A 21,375-nucleotide genomic window follows, 5' to 3' on the forward strand; every position below is an offset into this window, starting at 1 on the left:
AAACATCTATTGCAAACCACCATTAAACAAGTAGAAGAAGAAGAAGAAAGAACGGCATCCTGCCCGCCCGCCAGAAAGAAGAAGAAGGTAAACATACAATTGATACGTCACATAATGCCAGCGTGAGAAAAACTATTTATTTGCTTGTAGTTATGTCAAGCTGTTCACCTGCCCCGTTAGCTTTACCGCAGTGGGAAGGAGGCTGTCGGAAAATTCGTTTTATTTGCTTAGTGAATCCAACATCGTTCAGATTGAGCAGCTGTCTGCAGGTAAAATCTTCTGATCTTGTCGCGTAATTTGATTAAGATTTAGTTACAGTCAATATCTAAACTTTAAATTTGTGTTACAATTGTCAAACACACATGTTTATATTAACTGCAGTCAAATAACATAATTCCGTGTTTCGTTTCCTTTATGCCAGGATTCGGTAATTCCACTGTATTTAGGAGCTGATCTCCTGTCCAATACTGACATCCGGGTGGAAAACCATCCCAGGTACCATGCCAAGTTTGCCAAGAAAGGACTTGCCACTAAAGTACACTTTTCCTCAGGTAAAATGTTTTACTGATCATATTAAATTCCAATGGGAATCTCAACACCATGGCTATTGCAGTGTGGGCTATTATTATCTTACTGTATTTAACCTATTTTATTGTTGTGTGTTTGTTGCAGCTTTCAGATTCCAGGGATTGAAGGTTCCTGCTGCAAATAACAGCTTGTGGTTTTACAGCATTCAAGGACTTTTCCGCTTAGCCTTTGAAATATACAATAAGCAAGAGCAGCTTGCAGTGTTGGAGAATTTCCAGGTACAAATGCATGCACATTAACCTGATTATATTAGATTATTTTCTACAGTTTTGGTCATAATTCTATGTAAACTAAAAAGTGAGCCATTTCTTTGAAACTACCTGAGTATCTTTCACCAAATATAAGTTGGGATATGTTTATATTTGAACCTGTGTAGCTTAGAGAAAATCTGCAGTGTCTTTAGATGTTAGTATTAAAAATAATTAAAAGCCCAAAATTATATTTACGGTACTTAAGGATAGGAGTATGTACATTTCTTACAAGATATGCTTGTGTAGATTCTCAGTTGTTTTGGATGTGACACTCCTAGGGAAGTGGACTTTTCTTGTTTCCTGAAGACGTTTCATGTCTCAGCCAAAAGACTTCTTCAGCGGTGAAACATCTTCAAGAAACAAGAAGAGTGGCTTCTGTGTCATCTGACTCTTACTGGACATGTTTAATATATAATTCAGATTGTCTTTTCGTCGCAGGATGTCTGGAAATCACAGATAAACAAAAGCCCACTGGAAATGAATTACAGCCTCAATCTGCAGCTTGACAATCCAGCGTCTCCAAGCGTGGCTGACAGAGATTTGGAAATACCTGGACATGATTTTAGCCAGATTAACGGGAACGTCACGCATGCATCTGCTGAAGACACAGCTGATACAGCAGCAGATCATGATTATTGTACTTTCACCAAACAAAGCTGCCAAACTGAGCAGATCCATCCCACTGTAGCTGCTCTCAGAGAAAAACTGCACCACTTGGATGACCAACTCCGCTCTCCCCCTCAAGGCCGCACAGATCGCCTGGAAACTATGTTGCTGCTCTTAGAGAAGATTGATCGATACATGACTGGTAGCCTAGATGAAAAGGATGCGACTGACGCTGTGTTAGCACTACTGAACGCTGAAGACTGGACTAAAGACTCTGTGTATTCGAGTTACATGCTTACTTGTATAGGACGGTGGCTTGGACAGCAGTTTCATGCAGCCAACAGCAGCATCAGCCAGAAAGTAGAGAGTTTTAAAGTTCAGCACATCGAACAGATCAGTGATTTACCACCTGCAGAGGAGCTGGCTGTAGAACTGTTTCCAGAGGCTATGCAGACACTGCTGCTGCACTGGATGGGCTTGTGTGATGAGTCGACTGAAGGAAAGAGACGCAGCGAATATCCAATCCTGCTTCTTATTCTGGAGTTCGCAAACCATAACCTCATTACCGGTGTCGCTCACGTGCTCTACTCAACTCTTATATGTAAATGAGAGAGGATTTCCATAGAGCCACCAACATAATACCTGCACAACTCTTATAGATGGCATTTTTGTGTAAATCACTTTTGTCGAAAGGATAAATCATTTCCAGTCCTAAATTTGCAGGATCATTGTAGGTTATAGTTTGGTTTATCAACTGTCTATGAAAACATTTCATTCATAGAAATACTTTACTATTGTTTAGAACATAACTTGATTTTGGCAAAACATAAGTTGCACCTATATGGTCTTTTTTTTTGTTATTTTGCATCAAAGAATAGGAAGTAATTTTTCCAAGTCCCAGAGTTTTGCATTAGCCCACAATAATTGTCCTCAAACTCTGCTTTATTTGAATACTTATCCTAATATTGTAATATTAGGATAATATTACAATATTATATGAAGGGATAATACACAATATTAGGAGAAAGTGGGATATCTTGTTGCACTGACTTAAATAAACAAATACTCAACTAAACCATATTGATATCTTTTCGCATTGGATTAATTGTAAACATAGTCCACAAGTGAGTAATCTGTGCTGCTCCTGCTTAGAAAAAACTTTTTTAATCTCAATATGGTTTTATTGAAAAAATTGCATCTGGCTACATCTGCTCATTTGGCAAAGAAACAAAACAGTGTTGTTTATCAAGTGGTTCTAAAACATGTTATACTAAATTGAACCATAAACATCACCATATTTTAGAGGCATAGGGCGCCTGAATCCATGGTACTTTATTCAACAACACAGTTAAAGTAAATGGTCTTTTACTTTATGTAACTCTTTATCAAGTCCAGAGAACTCCAAAGTGCTTCACACTACATTTATTCACAGACTGATGGTGGTAAGCTACTGGAAATCAGCCAGTTACTCCAGTTCTGCTTTTCTTTGGGATATTATCTGGGTTGACTAATGGTTACATTTTAGTTATTTAGTAACCTTTTGGGAAAAAAAGAAACATCTAGTAGTAGCTTTACTGTACCCTACTTTTTACTTCTACTTGACTGATATTAGTTTGAAGTACATTTACTTGAGTACAACTTATAGTTACCTCACTCAGTGAGGTAACAAACCTGTTCATAAACATGTGCTCCTATATCAGTGACCATCAATTTTTTCCCCAAGACACAGTAATGTAGGAGAATCTGCTGTTTGGTCAACAAATATAAAATAGAGGCTCAGAACTGTTCAAAGGACAATTTATCATTCACCCATGACATCAATGCAACACATTATCAACTGAATGTGGTTTTGTAAAACACAAAGTGATGCATGAAACCTTTTTCAACACAAAATTTATTATATGAATGAGTGAAACATTTCAAACTCATTTCTATCCAAAGCAGTCAAGTAGACAAATGTTTATAACAACCCATGATTGATTTTCCCCAATGACAAGTGAAGATGGGGAATTCCGAAAATGCTACTGTGTCCTTTGCTAAATGAATGTAAACAGCATCAACTTAAACCACATCGTACTCCGACAACCACACATCAATATATTTGTTTTTCATAAAAAAGAATCACATTATTAAAAGGAAATATCTACTTCACCTTCGCAACCACCAGTCAAGATAACTCCTCCTTTTTCGCCGCAGACGTAAAGATTAATAAACGCTGAGACAATCTCAGCGTCTTACTATATACACGTTACAATTTATGAGGCTTTTGTCTATAAATAATATACAGATTCAGAGCAACATCCATGCAAGCTCGAGGGCTGGCAATGAATTATGTGATGAGATGAGGACGAGTGCCGAGGTTTGGCACTAGATGGAATCCATCCCACGAGAGAAAGAGGAGGAAAAGCCAAGTCCCATTCCTCTCTGGGTGTGTGTCTGAGATCGAGCCATCTCGTACTGAACATCGAGGTTCTTGAACATCTCCTCTTGCTTCTGAAGAGTCTTTAAGCCTTCATCGTTGAGTTGTTTGGTAGCTTCTGCATCATCCTCACCCTGCAAACACGCAAAGGGTAAAATATCCTTTTACTCTAAACTAAAACTCAAAAAGTGATTAAAATATGAAAGAAAGTAAGAGGTTTACCTTAATGCCCATTAGCTTGCGAAATTTAACATTCTGGTCCTTGTTTCCAAAGTTTAGTTTCTCCCACAACTCAGCAGTTTGTGACTTTTCCTTAGAAAGTACAAAACCAAAATATAAGTATTTTGGTAAGCAATCGTTGTCAAATATATTCACAAGTTTCCAGAAAAACAAACGTACCCCGTCCTTCTTCCCCTGCCATAGCATTTTCCTCTTTTTCTCCTGTTCTGCAAACTTCATGGGGTTGACAGCAGACGGGTTGTAGTAACTGGGCACAGCGATGCCAGTCTCTGCGAGGGTTTTAGCTTGAAGCGCTGCCATCTGTGCAGCCATGGCAATCTGAGGAGTGACCTGCGTCCCAGAGGCCAGAAGGGCAGCCACGTTCAGGCCAGGGTTCGAGGCAGCAGCCGCAGCTGCAATGGGGGCGGCCACAGCTGAGGACAGAACGATGAGCATTAGCACCAGAATCTGAACAGAAAGATAAACATTGTGAACACTTACTCAGCAATAATACATCACCTGCAGCCATTTCCTGCTGTTGCTGCTGCTGTTTCTCCAACATTTCTTTCTCTTTCTGCTCTTGTAGTTTCTTGGCTCTCTCTAGTCTGGAAAGAAAAATAAAAAAAAACATTGACCTAATTTTCTCTTTTGTTTAAATTAAATCACATGATTCTCGAGTCTGTATAAGAACTACACGCACAGAAGCCTCAGAACAAACTCTTGTGAATTTACATTCAATTAACAAAAACATTCCTTTACCTTCTGGCTAAAGCCTCTTGTGCATCCATCGCTGTGTTTCGCCCACGGAAGACCAGTGGACTAACAGACCTGCTTAGACTCTTTCTGTGCACTTTTTCGACCCTCTTCTTTCGCTCCCTGAAGCAATAATCAATGGAAAATTAGGAAGAATAGTTTGGGTACCTCCACTCTCCTGCCCAAACGTGTAAAAGTTACAATAAATAATTTGATTTTAGAACACTCACTTGCTTTTGCTACGACTTCTGCTGTGGTGACGATGTTTGGTTCTGGAACCTGAACGAGACCTGGCTTTCTTCTTCTTGTCCCGGCTGCGCGATCTGGACCGCCGCTGATCCCTGCTTTTGCTGTGATGCAGTCTGCAGTAAAAAATAAAAATAAAACAAATTACTGTATATAAACTGTAAACAAACACAAATCCAAGAGATTACACAAATACAGCCATAATTTTATTAGAGTTGCCACTAAAGATCATTTATTCTATCGATTATTTTGTTGACTACTTGATTAGGTTACTTTAGACCTAAACCTGCCAGTGATATAAACAATTAAGGGCTTAACTGCATGGCCCTAGCAAAGTTCATTAACTGTCAGAATAAACTGAAAAACATGGTGAAAGAGGAAGTCTGGCACCATGGTTTTTGTATGTTTCCACTATAATATCCACATCAAATATTATTTATTTTATTTTACAGCAGTAAATGACAAAGTCTTTCTAACAGCAAACAAGCTGTTGGTTTTGTCTCAAACATGACGGCCCGTTCAGAGACAGTTTGTAACTCACAGGAAATATTTTGGGTGAAGAAAAAACAAATCCATAATCCATAGCATTTCTCTCTTCTCTGTCACAAGACAAATCGCATGTGAAAAGAGCTGCTTACTTATCAGTCGGACTAACCTCTCTCTTGAGTGTGACCTGGACAAGCTCCGCCCCTTCGAAGACTTCCTTTCCTTCCGCCTGGATCGGTCCTCTCCGTTCTCTGCTGGATGTCTCTCCTGCTCTTGATGATCGTCTGATTTTCTGTGAGATTTTGATGGCTTCTCTGAATCCCTTTTTCGTGCCTGTTTTAAGAAGAAGTTGTCTCTTTCAGGAAAATAGTGCAACAAAAAGAGTTAGTACCATGGCTTAGAGCAAAAGGTTTGTAAAAAAAAAAAAATCTGACAAGACGAATTGACCTTGTCATTTCGAAACCCATCTTTAAAAAACAACAACATAATTCTCAGATCATGACTGTATAAGTGGGTATTTCTGAGTATGCACTGTTTTGGCTGCACTGATAAGGAGACCAAAGAATAGCAACAGTAACAAATGAAGCCAGCATTTCTGGAACTTTTTGCTAGATTTGATGACGTGCATGCAAATGTTAAATTCTGACTATCAAGGCAGAAACTTCTAATTAGTGCTAAAAATCCATTAACAATTCAATGAAACCTAAACACTCTGAACTGGACCAACTTAAAGGTTAAAATAGGGATGGGCATCCAACTGATTTTGTGTTTAAGTTTAAAGCATTTTGAGATTCAGTGAATGCCCATTCCTAGCTGCAAGAGATGACAGAGTTAATGCCACTTTTTCTACAAACATTGTGAGACAAATAGGAGTTTGAATGGCAGATAGTTACCTGTCCCAGTAGTAGGCATATTATTTTGCTATGTCAGCAGGGTCCTCTGTTCAGTCTCTTCGTGCATTAGCACGCTGAGTATGATTTATTGTAGAAATGTTATCATGTGATCTCCACACAGGATTTAACAAAAATAAAAGAAAAAAAAGCTATTTTTCACCAATTTATATGTTTACAATAATCACAGATATCCAAGGACACAAGCTTCCTGCGATACATGTGAACATTAAGAGGGCAAAAAATATCCTTTTGACATGAGCCTGTAGTCCTTTTTTTTTGTTCTGAGCTTTTCTATCATACAAATGTTGAACTTAGGCACCAAATACTCACCATGACCTAAAACTAGCAACTATGGTGCTTTACAATCAAATTAAAAATGTTTTTCATTAAATTAAATGAATATATTAATTACCTCTTTGCTCCTGCTCCGACTTCGTCTGTATTTTCTGTCACCTAGAAAAGACAGAACGCAGTTTTCCCAACTGATCAGAATATAAATAAGGGAACCCATTTGGCAACAATTGCATAACAATCCCACATCCAGAATGGCTTTGAGGGGAATAGACAACTATGTAACATGCTTACATAACAATATATTTTAAGTAACTTTAGGCATTTAAAAAAACTTTGCTGATAATATTTTGGAATCTAATGGCCAGCTGTGTAAAACCTTTCTAGTAGAGACTATGTACCTTTACTAAGCACTTACGTTTTCGTTCCCTGGAACGTGACCTTGACCGTGAATGGTGATGTTTGGAGAATCGGGGAGACCTAGAAGATTCCATGCTGTGCTTTCTTCTGTGATGAACTGGAGAACTTGATCTGTTCAACTCTGCAGAGTCGTCGCTTGCCTGAAACAAATGGGTCGATAAGTAAAACCAGCAGCAGATCAATCTATTTATATAGAATAGACTCCAGAGTAATACAATAACCTAAAGTGCTGACAGAACAGAAATAATGGCAGTACCGTAAATATTAAAGGGTTTGCTTTGCTCTTATCACTCTCTTTATTTTACTAGAGTTTTTCATCACGATCAATTCCTGTGATATTTTCCATATATTTAATAATCTTAACTAGGTCATCATCACTGTCTCACGCTAAATCTCAAAATGTCAGTCTAATAACTCATCTGCCGAATAAAAACCTGCCAGATTCCACTAAAAATGGAAAATACTGGAACCATCAATTTCAACTCTTATTTAAAATTTTTAGATTAAGATTTGGGCTTGACATAGTGTTTTATTTAAAAACGAACACATGCTGAACACAACTTTGTTTTCATGCAGTTGATTCTCTGTTTCTGTTTGTTTAATTGACTGACAACAGCATAACAGGGCCGTTAATAATTATGGGTGGGTTATATTAATCAAAAACGCAGAATATTAAACACATTATTGAAATAAAACTTTTTTTTTTAAAGTTTGGGTCACAAACTATCAAACTTTTCCATCTGAATTTAGTGACATGACTCCAAAACTTTCAGCCTTTAAAATCTCTTAAACATTTAAATTTCAGGCTGCATACACAGTCTTAGTATCGATTTAGAGTTTTTTGGTGTGCCCTTTTATATGAATTAATTTGTTTAGACAAACAAAAACATAAAAGAAACTGTCAACACACCTATTTAATGGATAACAAATGTCCAGATTTTAGTCCAATATGACACATTCACTAAAAATAAAATCCATTATCTCAAAACACACATCATGAACATATTACAGGTACTAAGCCTGTTCGAGCTAGCGGTACGGTGCGTATTTATTTAGACCTGAATGGCGTTTTATTAGGCTAACTTTACAGTTGCAGCCAGAACAATTACATATTTAAGTACACAACTCAATGCTGTACATTTTAGCGTGTGCTAATTGGCTGGTTCACTTAGTTTCAAAGCCGTAATTTGGGAAAGAGAAGTTAAATATGGGCTAACAGCTCATATTTTTTTTCTATAGCCAGTAGCCATGATGTCGCTAGGCTAACAACCATCGACCGTCGCCATCTTTAAGAAAAAAAATCTGCACCACATAGTACATTTTTACCAATATTTTTTGTTAAAACCGCTTCTGTTGAGCACATATCAATGTAGTTGATGTATTAGTACTTACCGACATAATCCGGGGTCACCAATTTATACGGAATAAATCCTTTCTGAAGCGGTTCAACGTAAAACGGTAGAGGACTTTACTTCCAGCCAGGTCGATGTGTTCCTCAGCTAGCTACTGTGCTGGGTTGCCAGTTTGAACCGTAAATATGCTTTCATTGCACTAAAATCGTCAGTGTTGTTAAAGAATGCATAGAAACGGGATCATTAGAAATGTTTAAAACATATTTTTGCAAATAATATGGATATAAATATACTGGGTATTTATTCCATTGACAAAACAAATAAAATAAGTCCTTAAAAAACCGCTGAAAAGGTTTTTGCATTTGAGCACTAATGCCCTTCGACAGCAGTGTTTGACATAATACGTCTAATTTATTTTTTATAATGCTGTTGTATGTCAAGGTAAACTGATTAGATGGAGAATAAAAAAAGTATTGGATGTAATGAAAAAGTTACTTTTTACAACTGTGTAAATCAAACCTGGCAACGCGGAATGGGCGACATTGCTTTTTTTACCCTGTAACGATTTCAACAGGCTTAAATAAAGCTTCACATTAATTATATTTTTAAACGAATCCCCTTTGATATATTGGAATGTATACGTTAAACACATTCAAAATTAAAGTCTGTGTCGTTGTCTGGATAATGAACTAATATCATTATTAAATAAGCATTGCTTTTCGTGAGCTGTTTGAGAAGATGTACCTGGAAGACACAACGCAGGGTCAAAAACCAAAAGTAACTGCTAACGACTATACAGCGACCCGCCAAATTCTAAAGCTAATGTTGTGGACTCGTGTTGATGCTGTACTTCAGTCCTAGAAATAACACGCACGGCGATCATTCGCCGCTAACGTCTAAATATCCCATCGGATAAAAGACGACGGCGTTGATATGAACGCCTGCTCTCAATCGGTTTCAAAGTTTATCGCTGAGGTTTGTGTTATCGTCAACATTCACTTGGATTAGTAGAGGGTCAGCTAGTGTAGGGAACAGTTCGAGGCACATATTTATATATATTTTTTCATATTTTGTGACAGTTTTAAGAAATGGCGACGTGGAGTGACGTCGAGCTTCTGACCAACGAAGATACAAGCACGGTCCGCCTGGAGAGCGTGTCAGGAGAGGAGCATGGAAGCGGCTTGTATCAGGTTGACACGTTGGTCAAAATATCCTCCTCCGATAAGGTAATTAGTGCAAGTATTTGCACTACAAGAACTTGGGCATGCTTTCTTCAAGTCCTTGTGCTTTGGTTATTCCTTATACACTTTTGACCAGGGGCGTAGCTAAGATTTTTTGCTTCCCATCAAGAAGGGTTCCACTCACCCTAAAATGGATTTACGTTATTAATTTAATTTATTAATTGTAATTTTTGGGAGCTCTAAATATAAATCATATTGATCTTAATAAGGTTTTTAAGTCTTTAGTTGAACTGAAAAAAACTCTGACTTTTCTACATTGCAGCCTACCATTTTTTGAGATGATTTATTAGGAATGCTTTTTGCAGGTTCCTGCAGATCCCCGGCTTTTATCCTTTGGTGCTTCCAATTGGAATATTGTTGTCATTGACAAGACGGTGATCCTATTTGATCAGAGCTATCAGACCATTCTTCTCCTTCTCCACTTTGGTAAATCATCACTTGTTTTCTTTTACCAGATCAGTTAGGAAAAATTAGAGTTGTTCACTTTCTGTTGAATTTAAAATTAAATAACTGTCTCACCGCATTTGGTGTTAAGATCGTAAAAAGTAAAATGTCCCAATCAAAATGAGTAGGTCAGAACTCAAAGAAAACTATAAAGCCCGACTATAATTTGTTTTTGTTGTTGTTGTTTTTTAGAAACGGATGTGGATACAATTGATGTTTGCCTTAATGGACGATTTTTGGTGGTCTGTGAAAGAAATGGAAACCTTCATTTGATCTATGTTCCACACAAAAGAATCCTCTTTACAAGAGTATGGGAGTTTGTATTTCTAATGTGGTTATTGAGTTAGAACATATTTTTATATGTAATGGATTTACATTAAATATCACCAACTAATTTGACAATGACATTTTTTGTTTTTAAAAAAACAACTAGAATCTGTCTTTTTTTGTCTCTCTCCTCTCAATTTTTCTTTCTATGTTTTATCTCTGTGCCTTGTGTTTGAAATTTGCAGGCTTTGGTTCAAAAACCATCAAGTGAAGACAAGAAAACCTACCGCTATCTCATCCTAAATGAGGATCAGTCATCTTCTGGTAAAGTTTTTATACTATTTTTGAGCAGAATCTCTAATAGACAGTTTGTATTTCTTGTAATTTTGTGAATATTTTGGCACTAAGTGATATATCATAAATTTTTTAAAATCATATGTTTTGTTTCTTGTGACAGGGATGTATCATGTCTTTCTTCTTATTAAGGATGGATTTTTCCACATTTCAAACCTTGCTTTGACAAAGATAGAGACAGGTATTGAATTTTTATGTTGGATTATATGCAGTGTTTATTTGGAGCCACTCTTTAAATACAGTAAACTACATTTTATCCTTTTACTATGAAAGCATGTGAAAATATGGACGTGGGAGCTTTGAAAGAGGTGAGCTAAGGCCCCTTTTCTCCATTACACTACAGGATAATTTTTTTAAATGACAGAAAAATAACAATCTCTCTTTCCCATATTCAGCTCCAGAGTCTCATGAGGGTAGACTTTTGCTCTACTGAAGAGTACCATGATGAGGGCTGCAGTACAGCAGTGATCTTCAGTGTTGGCCTTGAAATCAATCTAATTATTGGGGTCAGTGTGCAAAAGAAGTGTTTGATTTACTCACCGTATCTGTGCATTATCATTGGATTCATGCAAAAAGAAGCAAAGTGAAATTTTTGAAAGTAAATTGTGAAACCCACTGTCATGTCAAAACTTGGCAGGGGGACAAAGAAAATATTGTGACTCACTGGAAGATGGATCATCTTAAGGCAAAGATGTGCTTTGCTCAGTCCATCAACAACAGCCTAATTCCTGGTAAGGTGATTGTTTTGCAGAATCCTGGTTTTTATTCTAAAAAATGTTTAATTGTAGGAAAGTCAGCACAGTGCCTTGCAAAAGTATTTATATCCCTTGAGTCAGTAGGATCCTAACATTTTGTCACATGGACAAAAAGCATCGTACTATTGGGATACAAACAGAAATATTGTTTAAGACAAAAAAAACCCCAACTAATTATGTGTGTGTTTTTTTTAAGTTCACCTGATCAAAATTAGAGTAAACTAATTAATATTAATATTACTGTTATGGTCAATAACCAATATTTAACACTCATTGCTCAGGGGAAATCCAAACTTGAATATAATAAGTAAGCTGTGGCAAGACTTAGAAATGTCCATTTAATCTCTCCATCCAATCTAAAGAATTGGCAAAAGCCTTCCTCTTTAGATGAGCAAAGCTGGAAAATGCTGCTATTATGGCAGAAAAAGATGGTTCTACAAATATTGACTACCAGGGACTAAATACCAGTTCATGCCACTTGTTTGAGATTTTTCATTGTATCCGAGTAAAACCATGCATCGTTCTCCTTCTTCTCAATGATGTACCATAGCATATGTATCTGAACTATAAGTGCACACAAAAATATGCCGAAGTTTACGCTTAGAAAATATAAAGTTCAGTTTATGAATCAGTTTGCAAAGCATTGCAGTGTTTGGTCTGTTAATGTGAGGTGAAATGGTAATGAGCTTCTTGTTCTTACCTTGTGTCTTATTTTTCCAGGTGTGAGAAAGCTGGTAGTGATGGAAAATCTGTTGTATATTTTGGACTCTGAGGTGAGTTTGATGTTATAGGGTCTTTAATATTTGCTTCACAGGCAGCAGATTGAATGTTTTACGTTTATGTTGTAAATTTGCATCAGGATGTTCTGAGCGTTTGGGACCTGCATTTTCTTGTCATGATTCGCTGCTGGCCAGAGCTGGCCGTTCACGACTTTGAACTAACCACGGAGTGTGGCTCTGCCTCCATGGTGATGTAAGTACGAGTCTATCATAATAAAGTTGTGTAACTCTATCTACACATAGAGATGTGTCTCTGAAGTCCAACTTATTGTTTGTGTGCATAATCTTGGCCAATAAAGCAAATATAAATCTGAACTTTACACCAAACTGAATGTTTTCTATTGCTTGTTGCAGCCAAGACAAGAGCAGCATGAAGATGATTACTCTGACGAAGCAAGACAACAGTCAGGTCGCTGCACAATTCCCTCTGAACAAACTCGGAAAGCCAATTACTGACTGCTTTTCTGAAGATCTACTGCTTTTTACTTTTCAGATCAGCTCCCTTCAAATCAGATGTTTGCCCTCTATGAGTGTTTGCTACTCCCTTGATGTCTCCTCGGCCTCCTGTCTTGTCCAGATGAAAACAAACATGGTGAACAATCAAACCTTTTTCAGGCATAACATGGAGTATGCTGCCTTCCTGTATAATATATATCAACATTACAATGAATTTTGTTTCCATTTAGGACACAATTTATTTGGTTGAGGGGCTTGGTGAGAACCCGGAAAGGTGAGACACTGTGTATTATTTTCAAAAATGTCAGCCATTGCTTGCGTGTTTTTACAATGTAGTTTTATTTTTTCATTCTCTCTGCCCATAGCCAAGGAGAGGCTGTCTCAGCTGTTGTGGTCAGATGTTTCACTGAGGCTTTACCCGAGAACAGGTATCTAAGTATTATCTGGGTGAACTCTGTGTTGTAACCGACAAGACTAATATTTGATTCACGCTTTTCTTCCCTGTTTCTAGGCTGAGCAGGCTTCTACACAAACACATGTTTGAGGAGGCAGAAAAGTTTGCAATTACATTTGACCTTGATTTGGAGGTAAATGCATCTGTTTTGTAAATTAAAGTAACGTAACAGCAATTCTCCTGTTACATTACAGCTGAAGTGTTCCTCAAACTCTGGAGTTTCTCTGGAGTTTGAGGAAAAATGTCTGAATCAGGGTTTTGTTCAGTGTGAGGTCATGCTACTGCAGCTGTCTTTTTACACTTGAGCACACTTGAGTTTTGTATTTTTGCTTTGGTTTGTTTGCTACTCTTATGAAAGTGGTTGTGGGCTGACAGTTTTATTTTTGTGCAGCTTGTTTACAAAGTGAAGCTTGACTTTGTGCTGGAGCAGTTGGCCTCGGCGTCAGTGGGTGGATACGGACAGGAAGTCTGGTCTGAACTCGTAGATGAGGCCAAGACAAACCTGATGAAAATCACAGTACGTTTTTTTTTATTTAACTCTGGTTTCTATCTAGATTATTGCAATATATGAATGCTGATGCTAAAATAGGCTGTATCTTTTTTTTGCAGGATGAGCAGTATGTGGTGGACTACTGCCTCAAAGCTCCGTGGCCGACCTTTGACACTGCAGAGAAGATGCTAAACCACGCTGCCTCTCGATACGCCTCCTTACAGATACAAGAGGCCTTGGCTCGACTGGCAACATTCTGCAACCTGCATGGCTTGGAAAACTTCAAGTAAAATCAATATCTTATTGCCTACCTCTCATATTTTGTTATAAAGTATGCGTTTTATTTCGTGGACGGTTTGTTGCATATTTCCTCCATGTTATTTAGTGTACTGCTCTCTCACCTGCAGTGGGATCGCGTGGATTGAGTTTCTGAACAGCACCGACATTCTGGGAGATGTTCTGACCCACCTGAGAGAGGGAGACATGAGGGGCGCACAGCTCCTGTGGCTGAGATACGAGGTAACATGAATGATTCGAAAAAGCTTTGTTCACACATCAACAGCAGTACACTTAAAGCTGCACTTCTGAAATACTTTTGAGACATTTATGTGGTCTTGATGTGTGATTCTGCAGGGACAGATCGCTCTGGAGTTTGAGGAGAAGAGTCTGGAAGCAGTTCTCGGTGCCATCCCAGAGGACCTGCTGTCCCAAGACCTCTGTCCTTGGTTAAGGACAGTTTTTGTCCCTTTTTTGAGGAGAGTCCTTCCAAGAGGACAGGTGGAATGACTTCACTTTCAAATAAAAAAATGTGCCTTCCTTACTGAATGAAGCTTATTTAAGTTAAATAATTTTTCTTGTAGAGAATCCTGGCTAAATGGCTTGAGCTGAAAGCAAGAAATCTGGAGTTAACTGAAAAGGTAAATTAGACAATTAATTTATTATTTTTTATTAAATAATGATTACTGTGACATATTGTTAGGTTTTTGGTGTGTCTTTGGTTACACTTGGTTATGAATTATTGCAGTAGCATATAAATTTATTCAGATTCCTTACGTTAATGGTATGAAAAAATTGACTTATGGATTAATTGTGATGAATTTAATATTTCTTCAGGGGTCTTGGCCTAAGAATGGGCTGGATTTGGCCATTATTGGGCTTCCCTCTTTATGGACCTGGATGAAATCGATTGTAAGAGACATTTTTATTGTATTTTCTTCACCCTGATATACAAATTTATGAAATACAGTTGAATATTTATTTTTCTGCTAACTGTGTCTCTCAAGGATGATAATGATGGTGCAAATGAGCTGCAGAGCCTCAAATCTCTTGTGTCCAACCTCCGTCAGTTGCTGGACCTTCACCAGAAGTACAGCTGCAGACTGTCCCTCTCAGTCTTTGAAAAGGTTTGTTTGTTGTTGGAGATTTGCTCTGTCTAGGCTTAACAATGAATTATATCTTTAGTCGCTATTAAAGTTACGGCTCAGTTTGAACAGGGTTCAGTGGCAGTCTGAAAAACACAGAAATTTCACAGAAGTATTTCCCAGGTCTAGATAAGTTTGAATAAAGAAAATAAGTGTGGGAAAATATCTGTAGTTTCAGTTTTTATTCCTTATCACATCTGTTTAGGGCTGTTTCCTTCCTTCTTTGTGTTTTCTCATTTATCCGTCCCGTCATTATGTTCTTTTTTCTTTTGTCCTTCCTGCTTTCCATGTTCCTAAATGTAATTCCAAGTATGTAATTCAGACTGAAAGATGTAAATCACTTTGTTTCTTATGTTTGGAAATGCTTTAATATTGGAGGTGGCCTGAAACAGAAGCAGTGGGTGGAAAGATCTGCCATGATGTTTTAAAACCTTAACAGAGGGAAAATGCAGACATAATATTTGCTTTGTAGTTGATTCTCAGTTTGCTGTTTAAACCAAGTATCTACAGGATTTCTACACATTTTAACATTTAAAGGTAAAATTATTTTAAAAAGATCAATCTGCACATTTTTACAAAATCACTTTGTTTCTTATATTTTGTAAATGCTTTAATAATGTTTTTCTGCGTTATTCAGGTGCTGCATATACTAAATGTTATTTATGAGGGTTTTTTCCCCATTAACAGGGAAGCAGGTTGAGTGTGGCGTTCTTCATGCTGGACAAAGTTCCAGCTCCAGAACTGATTGCCGCCACAGTGGAAACCAGCGTTCGGCCGTACGCCGAGGAGCACACGCTTCCTTTTGATGAGTTGCTGCTGCAGTACATCAAGGTAAAACGCCTCTACCAATAAACACCATTTAAACTGAGATTACATACATATTCAATTAAACAGACACATTAAATGGATATACTAACTAAAAAAAAATACAACATTTACTTAATAAATGTAAAGCCTTATTTAAATACTTATATTATTTAAAGTAACATCAATTCTCCAGTGTCATATTTATTTATGATCCTTTTCTGCCGGACATATTCGAATTACATTTTACTCAGACAAAGCATCATCACAGCTGAAAAATGTCCTTTCATATTTGACAATGCAAAGAACTTTTTTAAAATTAATCCACACTTTTTTTTTTATTTTATCAAATATATTTAGAAATTCAAAGAGGTGTAAACAGAGTCTGGAATTTGCTTTCATTATTTTCCACGTCTGGATACGTAGAGAAAAGAGATAGTTAAGTATGCAAAAATTTCTGATTTAATTTACTTGTTCAATTTTGCTATTGCTTAATAAATGCTGTGGTTTTCTATTGACGTACGTTACACGGCTCAATTTCAATTTAATTCAGTTTGTTTATAGAACGCCAATTCACCACACGTCATCTCTAGTCCCTTTAAGAAAGAAAAAAGTCATATTTGCTTAATTATTAATCTTTGAGTTTACATTTTATTCATTTGTCTCTTGGTTTTTATCTTGCTGACTGATTTCACATTCTTTTTTTTCCTCTCATAGCAACTTTAAATCTTTTGATCGGTTGATCTGCAATTTTACAGTCGATCAAAGTACCAGACCAGTAGTACATTTTCTGAGATAGTACAAGCAAAATAAAAGTAATAAAGTTCATAAACTTTGCCGTTTTAGACTACGAGACTTCATTCCCTATGTGATTATGCCAAAAGTTCTACATTTTGAAATAGAGATAATTTAAATTAGTCCAATTTCCATAAAATCACTGGCCAAAACCACAGCCTTAATCAGATGATAATTTCAGCAATGTGTTATTTCAGTATTTGTGGAACCTTAAGACAAAAAGTCTCCAGTATTATTCCAGCTGGTTCACAGGTGAATCTTTGTATTGAAATATCCATAATCTTATAAATGAAAAAAACAAAAAATCCAGATTTGAATCATGAAAATTATTAACTTTTTGTAGAAGCAAATATATAGTAACTTCTTCCTAAGCTAAATGTTTCTATTGTTGTTGCGCAACACCCCCCCCCCTCCTTTCTGTCTCTACTCTCTCACTCTCGTACTTCCTCTTCTGAGAGGGGAGATGTGCTACCAGCTCTCCGTCTAACGGGTCCGTTGAGTTTCCTAAATCTGCTGGGATTTACCCTGTCCAGAACTGAAGTAAACTCTGTTTAAGCTGGTTTCGAGAAACGATTCGCCTGGTTATCTGACGGCCTACATCCAGGTGTCCCACCCTTCTTCCCCCTGTGAATTAGCCAGACTGAGCAGCCTACAGCCAACTAGTTTCACAGAGCACACCTGTTAACGGTCGCTCGTTCTCTATTTTGCAACTTGCATTTGTTATTGAACCAGGTAGGTTTTAGTGACTCGGGCGAGTCCCAAGGATGAGGTTTTAAATATGGGCTACCAGCAACCTAAAAACATTTTCCACCTCTTCCTCTCCAGAATCAAACATCACAGCTATTTTACAACCATCAAAGAACTTTAAGGTGACTCATTAACTGAATGTCCACAACATCTTTTAGATTTTCTTTATGCTAAATATTTTATTAGTAAGGCATTTTTGCAAGGGTCAGTACAGCTTAATTCAGTAGCAGAAATAATCAAATAAGTAAAATCAATCATCTAGTCTATCTTTCCCTACTGCTGATACTGAGTACTAAAAAAGGGAACCTTAGAGAGAGACGGACGGAGTTTGGCGTTTCGAACCCCAGACCTGGCTTGATGATGAAGAAGGTGTGGCAGCAGGAGGAAGATGTTGATCGATGAAGGCCAGGATCTCCGCAGGTCTGATGAGCCTCCTCTCCGCATGGATGCTGAGGTCACACAGGACTTGGTGCTGGCAGGAAAAAAGGCACCAGTTCTTCTTCCTTGTCTTTGTCTTCATCTTTGTCTTTGGGGTCTGAACCCAGCTGATGAGAGAAGTGCGATTCGAAGCCACAGATTGTGGGCCAGACGGGTTGGTCTCCATGTGCAGGACAGTCTCCGGCTCCGTGGCCCCGGCTCTTCTTCAGCTGCAGAGTTCTTTGTCCATCTCGATCTTGGCTCGAAGCTGCCCGGAGGATCCAACAAAAGGTTCCTCCTTTGCACTCACCTTATATAGGGTTCATCCACCCCCCTGGTGCGCCTGCTGTCTGCTTAGACAGATGATCTCATATCCATCACTGTCTTACAGACATTTCCTGATGTCTGTGCCAATGTCTCAGGGTTGCTCAACCTCCTGTGTCCCTTGCCTGCACAACCTTTCACCTACTCTCTACCTCCAACATATCAGTGATGTTTAATTGCAGTTACACCTTCTTACACCATTTCAAGTTTAATGTCAAAATCACATTTATATCACATTTATTTTCTTTAGCTTCTCTGATTTAGCATTCATTTATAATTTTATAACCATAACTTATATCACATTTATTTTCTTCAGCTTCTCTGATCTATCATTCATTTATGATTTTATAACCATAACTTATTAATTATTCTTATTATAATCTTAATGTGAGTTATTACAGATGTTTTTCTGAAAAGAAACCAAGAATAATACATGATTCTAATTATTTACTACTAAAGTTACAGTTACTTGTTTTTCTTGTAGTTCCCACAAATATAAGTGTATTATTACAAGTAAACCAATATTCATATAAGTATTTTACTTTGAATCTTATCCAATTACTAATAATGTTTAGATTTCATTCTTTAAAACTTTCATACTTTAAACTAAGGAATAGTCTCAGCTATTTTTATAAATCTGCAGGCTGGAAACTTCCTCTTTTTCCAGGAAACCTGCTTTTCTTGTTTCATGAATCTCTCTGACTGACTATGATTTCTTATGATTAGATAGAAAAATGTAGAATTAAAGCAAAGTTTGCATGAGACAAAAACAACACACACAACCAGATTTATTTTATTGACACTTAAGTCTACTGTTGGGCCTTGATATCACTTGAGTGATTCATTTTAAAGATAACTTTATTTATTATTACTGTTAAACTAACTTTATTGACACTTAAGTCTACTGTTGGGCCTCGATGTCACTTGAGTGATTCATTTTAAAGATAACTTTATTTATTATTACTGTTAAACTAAAATCTCCAGCATGGGGAAGTGGGATGAGCTCGGATTTTCTTGACACTATTTTCATTAAATGCACTCTCTGTTGTGTTTTTCTCCAGGATCTGCTGGAACGCTGCAGTTCTCAGACCACAACCCTTTTCACTGGATGGGAAGGCAAAGCAGTGGCTGTGCTCAGCTGCATGACTGACACTGATGTGAGTTAAATATATCATATACATCATAATACACATCTAACTTCATTATATTAGATGGGAGAAAATCAGTCCTAGCAGCAGCAAAAACGAATACAGACAGAAGAAAGTCTGAAGCTGTAAAATCTGCTCCCAGCTGAAGGTGGATGCCGTGTTAGAGATCATGCAGAAAGCTGTGGTACCCTGGAGCAATGTGGAGGAGAGACTTGTGCAGCAATACCTGGAGATGGATGGACCAAAGTGTGTTTGTAAAACCCTCACTTCTAAACATTTTTCTCAAAATAAAGTCATCAATAAATTGAGATTCAACATTTTTTTTTGTTTTGTTTTTCAGACAGGAGCTTTTGAAGGAGAGCTACCGCCTGATGGAGATTCGGAAGCTTCTCCGTGGCTACGGCATCCGCAATTTCAACCTCTCCAACAGCACTCAAGTTCTGGTAGTAATAGATTCATTACTATTACGAGGCGTGCGTCCTCTGCTTTATACCACCAATGAGCAACTCCTGTTTATTGACTTGTTTTCTACAGTCACTGATTCGATACATCCTGAAGCAAGACTTGCCCATGTCTTTAGAGGACTCCCTGACATTAGCAGCAGCATACAAGCTGCCGACAACACAGATAAATTATCTATATCTCACCCAGTTGATAGGCCATGGAAAGGTGAGCTAAAACATGAGGGTTTTTTTTTATCTCTCTGTGTGTGTATGTCTGTGGAGTTTGGATAAAGTCTCGTGCTGCTTTCAGACCGAGGAAGTCCTGACTGTCCTCAAGAGGCTGTCTTCTGCAGAGGCAGAGTGTGTGATAGAGCGTCTCACGTCGTGGGCTCGGCTGCAGCTGGAGGATAAAGTCCACATATCTGATGAGGTGAGATGAGGAGAGGTGTTATGCATTTACTTTTGATTTATATTCCATCTATATTTATGAGAGGCTTTGATTGGCTGTTTAAAATGATCCATGAACAATACATGTACGGCTGATGGACAAGCGCTCCCTTTAAACATGGGAAAAATCTTAAATAGAAAGACATTTAAAAATCACTGTTTCCATTAAATTAACTCAGTTTTTTGTTTTCTTGTCATTACCAGCACAAGAAACGCCAGATGGCCGTAGCTCAGGTGATGGTGGAGGCTCTAAAATATCTGCATTCCATTCAGAAACGTAAGTGTTACAGAAAATGTCATTTAGATACACTTGCATCTAAAAGAAAATTGAGTATCATGAACAAGTTGAAGACATTTTGAAACATCATACAGATTCAGTACACATAGCGTGAAGTGTTTCAAACATTTATTTCTTGTAATTTTGTTGATTATGGATCACAGATAACAAATACCTATATTTCAGTGTCTTGGAAATTTAGAGCATTTTGAAAAAGTTAACTAGACATAAGATTTTTTCACTCCACTGCTCATCAGAGTGATAGTGATAAAGTATATACAGTATATATCAATATTTAATATGATGGTCACATGATTAAACAGAAGCTCTGTAGACTTGGCAGCCATAACTGAGGATTCTGTTTTAATCTGTAGATCCAAGCTGCCCTTCATACGTCTATCCACCAGATGCCTCTAAAGAGGACTTTACTGACAACTTCCAGCCATTTAAATTTTTTCTAAACAAGTTTGAAATGTTCAGAAAGTTTTATTTGGCAATTAGTTCAAAGAATAAACCAACGTCTGATATGAAAAACTCACACAGAACATCTCTGTTCAAACACAGTCACAGCTAGACATAATGATGTGAAAATATATTCCCACCGGCCTTAAAGACTTCTTATGTTGTTTTGCATTTTAGTCAGACAAAAACAACCTGAGTAAATTCATGATTGTACATTAAAAACTAAACATAAAGGCCAGTGTCACATTTCCACAAGAAACATCTTGATGATCCTCAAGACTGTCAACTAAACAGATAAAAATGATAGTTTTTGTAAGGTGTGTTAT

At 37.4% G+C, this 21,375-nt stretch overlaps 3 protein-coding genes across 4 annotated transcripts in view; 2 read left to right on the top strand and 1 right to left on the bottom strand.

Moving 5' to 3' along the window:
- Positions 1-29: 29 nt before the first annotated feature.
- LOC114154428 (uncharacterized) lies at positions 30-2,525 on the top strand. Its single transcript, XM_028033514.1, has 4 exons — positions 30-269; positions 422-551; positions 673-806; positions 1,278-2,525. The coding sequence occupies exons 1-4, from the start codon at positions 153-155 to the stop codon at positions 2,052-2,054; spliced, it is 1,158 nt and encodes a 385-aa protein (XP_027889315.1). The 5' UTR covers positions 30-152; the 3' UTR covers positions 2,055-2,525.
- Positions 2,526-3,320: 795 nt separating this feature from the next.
- On the bottom strand, positions 3,321-8,712 carry rsrc2 (arginine/serine-rich coiled-coil 2). Of its 2 annotated transcripts, none has more exons than XM_028033513.1 (10): positions 8,565-8,712; positions 7,171-7,312; positions 6,874-6,914; positions 5,738-5,901; positions 5,067-5,198; positions 4,843-4,959; positions 4,603-4,688; positions 4,264-4,517; positions 4,087-4,176; positions 3,321-3,998 (listed from the first exon to the last, which is right to left on the bottom strand). In XM_028033513.1, the coding sequence occupies exons 1-10, from the start codon at positions 8,568-8,570 to the stop codon at positions 3,813-3,815; spliced, it is 1,218 nt and encodes a 405-aa protein (XP_027889314.1). In that variant the 5' UTR covers positions 8,571-8,712; the 3' UTR covers positions 3,321-3,812. The 2 variants fall into 2 exon arrangements, with proteins under 2 accessions (XP_027889314.1, XP_027889313.1); XM_028033512.1 differs by having other exon boundaries at positions 4,585-4,688.
- A 598-nt stretch (positions 8,713-9,310) lies between these two features.
- Positions 9,311-21,375, top strand: part of kntc1 (kinetochore associated 1) — a 30,253-nt gene continuing 18,188 nt past the window's right edge. Inside the window, exons 1-30 of the mRNA XM_028034805.1 lie at positions 9,311-9,499; positions 9,604-9,750; positions 10,071-10,191; positions 10,402-10,517; positions 10,722-10,800; positions 10,934-11,011; positions 11,104-11,138; positions 11,226-11,336; positions 11,468-11,561; positions 12,306-12,358; positions 12,445-12,557; positions 12,719-12,773; positions 12,858-12,956; positions 13,051-13,094; positions 13,186-13,248; positions 13,332-13,407; positions 13,666-13,791; positions 13,884-14,050; positions 14,172-14,283; positions 14,398-14,541; positions 14,625-14,681; positions 14,878-14,952; positions 15,048-15,167; positions 15,873-16,016; positions 19,334-19,429; positions 19,563-19,666; positions 19,761-19,863; positions 19,955-20,089; positions 20,174-20,293; positions 20,515-20,587. Coding sequence (XP_027890606.1) covers positions 9,613-9,750; positions 10,071-10,191; positions 10,402-10,517; positions 10,722-10,800; positions 10,934-11,011; positions 11,104-11,138; positions 11,226-11,336; positions 11,468-11,561; positions 12,306-12,358; positions 12,445-12,557; positions 12,719-12,773; positions 12,858-12,956; positions 13,051-13,094; positions 13,186-13,248; positions 13,332-13,407; positions 13,666-13,791; positions 13,884-14,050; positions 14,172-14,283; positions 14,398-14,541; positions 14,625-14,681; positions 14,878-14,952; positions 15,048-15,167; positions 15,873-16,016; positions 19,334-19,429; positions 19,563-19,666; positions 19,761-19,863; positions 19,955-20,089; positions 20,174-20,293; positions 20,515-20,587 — 2,851 coding nt within the window. The 5' untranslated portion in view covers positions 9,311-9,499; positions 9,604-9,612. The remainder of the gene's footprint in view (positions 9,500-9,603; positions 9,751-10,070; positions 10,192-10,401; positions 10,518-10,721; positions 10,801-10,933; positions 11,012-11,103; positions 11,139-11,225; positions 11,337-11,467; positions 11,562-12,305; positions 12,359-12,444; positions 12,558-12,718; positions 12,774-12,857; positions 12,957-13,050; positions 13,095-13,185; positions 13,249-13,331; positions 13,408-13,665; positions 13,792-13,883; positions 14,051-14,171; positions 14,284-14,397; positions 14,542-14,624; positions 14,682-14,877; positions 14,953-15,047; positions 15,168-15,872; positions 16,017-19,333; positions 19,430-19,562; positions 19,667-19,760; positions 19,864-19,954; positions 20,090-20,173; positions 20,294-20,514; positions 20,588-21,375) is intronic.

Source organism: Xiphophorus couchianus, chromosome 12 (genome assembly GCF_001444195.1).
Source record: "Xiphophorus couchianus chromosome 12, X_couchianus-1.0, whole genome shotgun sequence".
Classification (NCBI taxonomy): Eukaryota; Metazoa; Chordata; class Actinopteri; order Cyprinodontiformes; family Poeciliidae; genus Xiphophorus; species Xiphophorus couchianus.

Coding starts and splice junctions, on each gene's coding strand:
- LOC114154428 (XM_028033514.1), top strand. CDS start 153: ATGTCAAGCTGTTCACCTGCCCCGTTAGCTTTACCGCAGTGGGAAGGA. Junction 270..421: donor GATTGAGCAGCTGTCTGCAG/GTAAAATCTTCT, acceptor CCTTTATGCCAG/GATTCGGTAATTCCACTGTA. Junction 807..1,277: donor CAGTGTTGGAGAATTTCCAG/GTACAAATGCAT, acceptor TTTTCGTCGCAG/GATGTCTGGAAATCACAGAT.
- rsrc2 (XM_028033512.1), bottom strand. Junction 5,902..6,873: donor GTCGGAGCAGGAGCAAAGAG/GTAATTAATATA, acceptor TTCTTAAAACAG/GCACGAAAAAGGGATTCAGA. Junction 4,177..4,263: donor GGCAGGGGAAGAAGGACGGG/GTACGTTTGTTT, acceptor GTACTTTCTAAG/GAAAAGTCACAAACTGCTGA.